This window comes from Protomyctophum bolini (genome assembly GCF_963924005.1).
Source record: "Protomyctophum bolini genome assembly, chromosome: 3".
Classification (NCBI taxonomy): domain Eukaryota; kingdom Metazoa; phylum Chordata; class Actinopteri; order Myctophiformes; family Myctophidae; genus Protomyctophum; species Protomyctophum bolini.
In genome coordinates this window covers 35,721,759-35,731,758 of record NC_137864.1, presented here as the reverse complement: position 1 = coordinate 35,731,758, position 10,000 = coordinate 35,721,759, and the positions used below count along the sequence as shown (strand labels likewise).

Genomic DNA, 10,000 nt, shown 5'->3' with positions numbered 1-10,000 from the left:
TTTCATTATTCATGCCCTATCATAGAAAAACGAAGGCTATTGCCCCCACGTGTAGAGGTGTGCATTTGTACTGCCCTCCCGATTCAATTAAATTACCATTCACCAGGGAAATTCGATTAAATTCTACGATGCATCGCGATGCATCACACTTTTCTATATTACTGCACAACATGGCAATTATTCATCAGGTACTTGAGTTACGTGGATTACAGACATACGTACACACATACAGAGATGCGGTGCATTTATTGTAAGATATAAATTATATTATATATATACAGTATTGTAATTAGGCTACGATTATCGATTATGTCACATTGCTGCAGAATCAACTATCCCTAGAGAAATTGGCTCAATCTTGTAAATTATCGCAACCTATACGTATAGTGCTCTAAAAATGAAATTAACAAAATCGATTGTGAAGGGATCGATTGCGTGCGTGTGCTGTATGTATGCGTGCATGTGTATGTGTCCACCTGCTGTATCCTCTCCTCCTCGTGCAGCAGCAGTAGTTTGGTGATGCTGTACTGCTGTTCCAGCACCAGGGAGAAGTTCTCGATTCGGGACAGCGAAAGCTTCTCCTTGAGGGTCATCACTATGTCCTGAAGCACAGATGAACACACGCAAGTTGAAACGACATTACTGTATGTCTATGACAAAACATACTGTATAGCTAAGATACTGCTTCTTCATCGGATCTCTGGTGTAAGTTGGATGAATAAACGTGGAAGTAAAAGTGTAGATGGAAGAGTTCTCTTAAACCACAAGAGTTTTTATCCCACTGTTTTTGTAACCCATTTATTTTTTCACCCGGTGCCAATGATGACTAAGCTGTGATCCTGGCCGGTACACTCCCTCTGCCAACCTGGGGAGAGCCCCGAACTGAGCTCATGCTGGAAGGAACACGTTATTCCAACCAGTTTCTTTCCCCTCCATCAGGCCCCCCATAGAGAAATACAGAAATCTAAGATTCAGTCATAAAGAACTGTGTTCCAAAAATAAACAAATCAGCTGGGTGATTCTGTCAGATGTGATCATGTGAGTCTGTGTCGTTTATGATAAATCAATACTTTTTAACCATCAGGTGATTCCAAAGCAGTGGGTGGGACCCATTGGGTCACAGACCAATTTCTATGGGTCACAACTATTTTCACTAGTTTTGGGTCCCAGACAAACATCTAATCTCTCTTTTGGGTCTCGAACTGAAAGCATGGGAACCACTGCTCTAGTCTATATACTAGTCTACATTAGCACTGGTATGTGGCAAACTGTTCTCGCATCACTATATAGCATGACATTGAGTGGATTATTGCCAGTTTACCAGTTTCGTTATAAATATTTATGATTACACAGTAAGACAATTATATGACAAATGCATTTTGAAGATTATTAAGATCATAATTATCCATGAAGAAAAATGCCGGTCTAGATGTTTTTTTGGTGGTGTTTTGATATAATCACAGACACAGTAGCATACTGTACGTTTTCCTTTACACCATATTAAGTCTCCAACCAAGACAGTAGAAAGTGAGACAGTGTAAGTATAGTATAACATGCACAGCAGTAGATAATGAAGTACATAATGAACTGCAGGAACCGGTGCAGTAATACAATCAGCTGTACCTTGACTGTGGTATTAGGTTCAAACTTGAAGGCCTTAGTCTGTCCGTTCTCTAGATAGACCTTCAGGACGTTGGGCAGGAAAAGCAGCGAGTTCCCCTGGAAATCACACGTAAGCAGTGGTGTCATTTCATTCAGATTCAGAACTGGGTGGTGAAGGAAAAGAAGAAGGAACTAAAGAAAGAAAATAGCCCATTTACAAGATCACAATGCGACGCAATTTGTGAAGAAAAAGAAAGACATGCCCAAAACATACGTAGAAATGTCATGGTACATAATGCATGTACGGCTGTAGATAAGAAAACGCGTGGCTATAACACATGTGTCACATGTACTGTAGATGGATGGGTGTGGATTGAGATGCCATCCCCAGGGACCCCAAATGCACCGCCCCCCCTAAACACAAGGGTCAAGGACCAGGATAGTCAAGAGGGAAATTCTGAGCACCGTAAAACCTTCAGGTTCAGGTTCGGCTGTAAATAACTAAAAGAGGTTGACAGAGATGAGATGACCAGGAGGAACTAATAAAACATAAAAATGTGCATGTGCATGTGCATGTGCTCATGCGAGTGCATGTGTGCGTGTGCACGCGCGCGTGTGCGACTGTGCGTGCATGCGTGTGTGTGTGTTGGTGTAAGCAGGTACGCTTTATTTCCCATAGGAATCTTTCTCTTGGATGTACAAGCACTGCTGCTTCTGCTGCACATTGCATAAAATACTCAGATTTACCTTGAAACAATGACACATCTGCTCTTCTGCCAAGACCACGCTTGACAAAGCAAACTCAATAAAATGTTCACCACAGCAGCAAGCCCGGTATACAAATAATTTAGTTTTCTGGAGTGCACAGTATACTCGTACTAAAGAAACAAATCTAACATTGTTTTGGCATTTTGAGTTGTTTTCCATGAACAAATACAGATCAAAAGATAAGTTGTCATTGTTTTGTTACTACTGAATATACCTAGTACGTAAATATGGGCTGGCCAAAAACGTCCTCCTCGCTTATCTCTGTTCTTCTGTCCATACCTTTATAGCTCTCCATACATGAATCACATTTAATTCTCAAGTTTCATCTCCTCATACAGAGCACCAGCTCTCCTAACTTCACCTCTCTTTCTCTCTCCCTCTCCCTCTCTCCTCATCTCTCAGTCTGTTACGCCTGCAGCCATTGTCTCATGTCAACTCCCTCTTACTTTTCCACTTTTCTCCGTCAACGTCTCTGTTTTTGTCCCATGAGCATCGATGATGCCTCCGAACATTTATACACATTATCTATCGTTTCTCTTCTCTTCCTATCCTTCTCCACCTCCTTCTCCCTTCCCCCTGTTTTAGAAATGGACAGTATAGTGCAGTGATGCTTTGTATCTAGCCCATAATGGTGTGTGTTTCCCTGTCCTCTCCCTAGTCGTTTATTTACTGTCCTGTAATCACAGACATTAGGAGGCGATCGATCCACCCCGTCTCCATCTGTGATTAGTAATGCACACCACAGGGCCGCGGTGGTTTTAACATAACATCCTCGTGCAGGACGGGAACTGTGTTTCTAAAAAGGAAAGTACATGGGATGATAAAACCAACATCTGCTGAATCACATTTCAATTAGTGTTACAGATGACTACAACTGAACTGGCACAATCTAATGGAATGGAGTCCTATTTAATTATTGTCTCTGGCATACAACGGTCGCTGTTTCCATTATATCTTTGGGGCGGCATGGGCTCAGGCCAGGGTAGAGTGGCCGAGCAGCCAGATGAGAACCGCGAGGTTCCCAGTTTAGCCGGGGAGCCAGTCACCCAAAATCTGAGAGGACCTGTGATGTCATGACATACTTTTTATTTGTGTTTTTGAGTGGTGCAACCACTCCAAGGAACAGCAATGTCCCTATATCCCTATGTTTAGAGAACCAACAGGGGGCACTGTTGCACCACTCACTTCAAACCGGTCACATCTTTTCTATTCAATTGGTCATTAAGGTACACAGAATGAGAGGTCTGCTCTGCCGGAAACATTGCGAAAAAAAGTTATGGCGATTTTTGTATACCACACCATAGACAACCTTTATAAGGCAAAAAAAATGACATGTGGCATGTCAAACTAGGGCGTTTCATGATTCTGAATCCATTCCAAGCATTCTTTGAGCTTTTGGGCCTGTGGCTCCCCGGCTAGTTCGATCCCGGGCCCCTCCAGAGTTAGTGTCGAAGTGCCCTTGAGCAAGACTCTGAACCCCTAATTGCTCCCAATGTGCGTGGTGGTGTTCCTCCGCCATGTGTGTGTGTGTGTGTGTGTGTGTGTGTGTGTGTGTGTGTGTGTGTGTGTGTGTGTGTGTGTATAATGCTTAAGCTTAATCGTCCCTTTCAGTGCACTGTACTCTCCTCACTCACCTGTGAGTGTCCGTTGACCTCTACTTCCTCAGCAAAGTGGACTTTGACAGGGTTGGACCTTAGCTTAGCTCTTTTCTCTGGTGTTATGAAGGAAGACTTTGGGCCCTGGGAGACATAATATACAAGGCATAGTTTAAAAAAGGTGGATTATCATTTTCAGTTTCATTATTTCATCCATTGTTTGCTGAATGTTGGCATTTAAACATGGTCTCAAATGGAAATATTTTACAATGGAGTTATAATATAGGTCATTAGACCTATATTATATCAAAAGTGATATTGAGCCATTCTGCATTTCCCACACAGGGTTTCTCCAAAGACAAATAAATATAAACATCCTGGAAAGCTCATTATACAGTACACTGATCTTCCTACGTTCAGCGGCTTTACAGAGATCACGCTGCAATGCTGAAATCACACAGTTGGGCTGTTGATGTCAAACAGCATGACATGATAGGCCTACTGTAGACAGGGAGCCAGTCACCCAAACTTTTGAGGACCACAGAATGAGAGGCCTGCTTAGCCAGAAACATCGCGATAAAAGGTTATGGCGTTTTTTTTTTGTGAACTATTCTTTTTTCTTTTTTTCCTAAAGTACTCAGTAGGTTGTGTAGGATGTCAATAAAATGCTTCCCATATACACAGAACACATGTGTGAACAACAAGTCACAAAATACACTCACAAAAAAGATTTATAGAAATATCTGCAGCTTTGGCACCGACGCATCCTTCAACTTTATAGATATAGATTGAGGTGCATGACCATGTGCAATAATGCTGCATGGCATGGCATGCCGTCACGCACATACACACGCACTAGCACACAGATGCAGAGAGTACAGACACACATGCACACATAACGAAAGATAATGATGGATGATTTGTCTGACCAACACCCTGGCCGACGCAGAGCGCTTCAAGCGGCTGTCACCATTAACAATGACGTAGAGCCGGGACCTTGGTGACAGGATGTTTGTTAGACAACGATGCCTGACCTCTGGCCTTGTTGACACATTGGATAAATGGATATGTTGACAACAGCATTATTAAATCCCATGTGGGGAAACATCCATAGTATCAATCGTGAGCATGGATTCAAGTGCCACGCAAATAAATACCACCTGGGCTGGTAATCCTGACAGCACACAGGTTCGAGTACCAATCCCGACGACCTTTTCTGCGTCTCTTCCCCCCATCTCTCTCCCCATTTCCTGTCAACATACTGTAGTACAGTAGTACCTATCAATAGAGGCAAAAAGCCCCCAAAAATCTTTCAACTAAAATAAAATCACACCTGTGTGAAGTGAGGGGCGCTCTTATCGACGTACATCATCATGACGTAACATGTCCATTTGCTCGTCCACATAATGACATACATTCTCCATTCATTGTCAATGGGAATTTAATGTTTGTGACAATATAATATAATATCTACACACTAAGCTGAATATAGGAGGGGATAGCGCCCCTCAAAAGAAACACCAGCTGGTTGCCTGGATGTTTAACTTTTTTGGGGAGAAATTTTGTGTGTGATTTATTTCAACAGGAATGTAGAGACAGGAAACTGCAAACGGAAGACATACCACACTGAGCTCCGTCTGGAATCGAACGGAATGATTACATCATGCGGTCAATGCCCAACTTAGGTTAGGGCAACGGATGCTCATTTGACATGTTACACTTGACAGTGCTCAGTCACTACAGCCACATCAAGTAACATCCATGACATCACTGATCCACCGGCATCACCTAATCATTTTGAGCAGGATAGTCATCACTGAATTCAATACTGAATGGGCAGCCAAAGAAAAGTATGCATTTATCCACAGATGTTGTACATGTGTCTTTGTGAGTCTGTGCCTGTTAGAAGCGGATAGAGAGGGAGAATGCAGTGCCGTCGGCAGCGATTTGCGTATACTGTATGTGTGTTAAGTTCAAGGTTCAAGGTTTCTTTGGGGCAATTCACACTATGGTCCCAGGTGCGCACTCAGGACCACTTGGCAGATGTTGTGGTAGTGTGAATGATGCGTACCGTTCCCGGGAGCGGATTGCCCAACCGTCCCCGGGACCGCATGGGGGGCGGGTCTCTGGACCGTTGAAGTGTATTCAGATACGGATCGTTCCAATGTGAATGCATGCGTACCTAAAGAAGGAAGTGGCCCAGGCGGTGGCGTAAACGTCTGGGCACCCGACTGGTAATCCAGTCGCAGTGTGCCGCGGGTTCGACTCCCGAGCCCGACACGGCCTTTACTGCATGTCTTCCCCCATCTCTCTCCCGTTTCCTGTCAGCCTACTGTCTGTCCCTTCAAAAAACCAATAAAAGGCGTAAGCCGCAAAAAAATATCTTAAAAAAAAAGAAAGAAGGATTTTTTTAAGAACGTGACATAATCTCTAGTCGACAAGCCAAGCGTCAACAAAAAAAAACACACAGCCGCTGCAGTGCTGCACAACGCATAACACCAGCTCATTTCTCAACGCCGCCCGTCTCCTGTTGAATCTGCGTATACGCGCAGCACCGCATTACGCGCTGATCTTATTACACGTGGCTCTTGGGCTTTGCTTGGCATAGTTTCCAAAGTAAAACAAAATAATAATAATGCTAAAGTAGAATCCATAGCAAACTAATATCAAACACGACACTGTGAATAGCAGGCAGGCTGACAGTATAGTAGTATAACGGCAAAGAGGCAATGCGATTCAGTGTGTCTGGATTTATTTGAGACAATGTCGCACAGTTGATGGTCAGTGTCCGTGCGCGCCAGCCATCAAGCACACCGTCATCAGGAGGATTAAAGTGTGTTATGCAAGTGTACCCGGGTGCGCTGTTGAATCTCGGGTAATGTGAATCATGGCCATCGGGGACCAGGCAACCGTATTCGGAAACGGTTCCAATGAAACGGATTCAGTCCGTCTCAGTGTGAATTGCCTATTAATTTTGTCTCCCGAGGGAGAAATTTGTCTTGGACCCCAAGGACTGCATCATACAAATACAATACAATACACATTACAAGACAATAAAGGTACACAGTGAATCGTACAACATTTAAATACCACACACACACACACACCAACAGTTAGTTTGAAAGTGCACAAATGCAACCAAATGGACCCTTTAATATGATGCACAGGTCGATCTGATTTTCAAATTGTCAGAGTTACAAATAGATAAATTAACATGGAGGATTATAGGAGTGTATGCGCGTAAATGTATGTGTACATTATTGTTATGGTATGGGTACTTGTGAAGGCAACTTACCACCAATATTCTGAGGACTGTCACTGTAACGGCGTCCTGACACTCCCTGTACACAAGAAGAGTGAGGAGAACATTAATGGAATCATAATGAGTCTGTGTGTGTGTGTGTGTGTGTGTGTGTGTGTGAGTGCGTGCGTGCGTGTGCGTGATTCTTACCTGATTATTTCGGCAGCTTGCTCTGGGGTCAGGTCATCGACAGCTACATTATTGATCTTCACTAGCCGGTCTCCAGGGACCAGCCTTCCATCTGCAGGACCACCTGGACACATGGACGACACTAACCTTCAAACATGAACTGCCACAAACCTTTCCAAGCCAACGGCCCCCAAATAGCTGCTAACTACAGTGGCCGCTCTATTGTAAAATACTCTTGTGTATAACCACCGGCATTTAGGATTTATCCATACACATGATTTATCTCCAATTCTAACTCTATCCCTCACTCAGTGCCAACACTGCAAACAACTCAACAACTAGCCTACGTCAGGAAAAGTTTCTGCACAAGTGACCACTTTTGTAGATTAGCACCCCTCCTCAGCCAAATATTACAAAACCGTATACGTATGTTGTAGAGTTAAAGAAAGTCATATATTTACTTATTACTAGAGAGAGAGAGAGAGAGAGAGAGAGAGAGAGAGAGAGAGAGAGAGAGAGAGAGAGAGAGAGAGAGAGAGAGAGAACAGAGAAACAGAGAAAAGGAGGATGAAGCAGATGAGAGAGTGAAATAGAGAATTGAGCCAAGGCTGGAACCACAAGGGAGGGAGGTGACGTATGTGTTTGTGTGCATGTCCAAAAATGATGGTGACAGTCCTGACTTGAGCCAATTCAACAGAGAGAGGCAAAGGGGCCTTTGGATGTCAACAAGAAATGAATTCTCATACCTCAAATATTTTTAGTATTTTCACCTGTATCTCTGGAAATAATGACCAGATTGCCACCAAATATGGACTAATTATTCACAGAAATTGAATAGGAAAATAGAAATCCAGACAGACATACATACCGTAAGTCTGTCATTATTGAAGTAACAAGTAACACTTGTCGCCCCTATATTCTTTCGCTGACCACTCGCCCCCAGTGGTTCTTGTATTTGTTTTACTGAGGTTACGTTTAGAAATAAGGTCAGGTTTAGGCATAGTTTTACTGAGGTTACGTTTAGGAATAAGGTCAGGTTTAGGCATAGTTTTACTGAGGTTACGTTTAGGAATACCTGGTGGCGACTGCTCCGAGGTCGCGGGATTAAACCCGTGCCGAGCGTGTCTTGGGGCGAGAGTTCTTGTATTCCTCCTAACATGTAACTAGTCCCGCGAGTACATCAAACCAATACAACAATGTAAATGTGAGGACCTAAACCATAGAATATGCAAAATATTATATATATTTATATCAAAACTAACATTTATTTTCATACATCACTGGTTGCCACTTGCCAGTACCTTATCTCATCCAGAGTGGTACACTCAGCCTGATTCTCATTCACATTGTGGCCATACAAAATGAGCATGCAACCTCTGACTACAGGCAGGCAATGACTCATCAAGATTTGTTGTCTAACCGACTTCAAGCGCCTCCAAATTCTACAGAATTTTGTAGTTTTTTTTTGTAAAATATCAGTGCTCATCGTATCACATCAGCCTGTGACAGATATGCAAGCTGGAAGGCACTGGCACAAGGTTTTCCATAGCTTTTTTCAGTTTTTGTATTTATTGGCACACAATCTCTCTGCCTGTACAGTATGGCCTTTGTGCATTAGCGCGGAGGATGAGCCTGGCTGAAACTTGCATAATATAAAAGCAACACAATCACACATGATGATCTTGTGTGTCTCTTGGCTAGGTGGATGGCATGCAGCACTGTCCTGTTGTCCACCTCATCTTGATCACTCATCAAAGACTAGGCTGCCTTTTCCATGGTTTTGGTTTCTTCCACATCATACAAAAAAGAAAGAAAAAGAAAGAAAGAAAAAAAAGCCAAGACGATCAGCTGCTCTTCAGTGATTCTACGTGGACCTGAGCAGGTTATGTAATTGTAAACAAAAGCAGAAAATGCAGCCTTTTAGCTGCTGCTTGTTTCTGTCTTGCTGATGATGGAGTTTGGTTTGGATGTTCATATTGATCAAACACAATGGAAACATTGATTTTCTTTTCCACCTCTCCCAATTATAGCAGTGCCAGTGAGAAGATTCTTAAAGCCTTCTGCAAGGTGAAAACCTGATTCTGACTGAAGTATAATGCCATAGCCTACCATTATTACCAGTATGAGGTACTGCATGCAGATGGTCCTGTTACTGTACATCTTGTTTGTAGATTGTTGTGGTTAAACATTAAGTTTACTTCGTATGAAATGTGTTACAAATTAAATTCACTTGACCTGACCACAGCACTTTGGATGTGATAGCATTCAACCACTCACTGACTGGAGAATTACCTTTGTGGTTCTGAGCTAAGACCTTCTGCACTATAGTCTAGATGCCCATTAGAGACAGATTCCCATCATTTCCATTGACACTCTTACAAGCTCAGCAACATTTATTGCCCCCTCTTTCCACGTGTCCAATAATAGAGTGGTTGGATTGGAGCTTTAAGTGCATGGAAATTCCAAAGCAGGTATTTTCTTTTACCATTAACACCTTGATAAACTATTCCACTCTCCCTAATCTATAATGTGGTCAAACATTACCTATCGTACACCATGGTGAAAAAACATGTAGACCTAAAGGCAAGTAGAAAACAGTTTCATG

At 42.8% G+C, this 10,000-nt stretch overlaps 1 protein-coding gene across 1 annotated transcript in view; it reads right to left on the bottom strand.

Moving 5' to 3' along the window:
* The window catches only part of frmpd1a (FERM and PDZ domain containing 1a), a gene marked incomplete at its 5' end in the record, with an annotated part of 22,635 nt that overhangs the window by 10,796 nt on the left and 1,839 nt on the right, over positions 1–10,000 (bottom strand). The window contains 5 exons of the mRNA XM_080758998.1: positions 477–602; positions 1,624–1,719; positions 4,005–4,109; positions 7,261–7,306; positions 7,417–7,519. Of these exons, the coding sequence (XP_080615124.1) occupies positions 477–602; positions 1,624–1,719; positions 4,005–4,109; positions 7,261–7,306; positions 7,417–7,519 (476 nt within the window). The remainder of the gene's footprint in view (positions 1–476; positions 603–1,623; positions 1,720–4,004; positions 4,110–7,260; positions 7,307–7,416; positions 7,520–10,000) is intronic.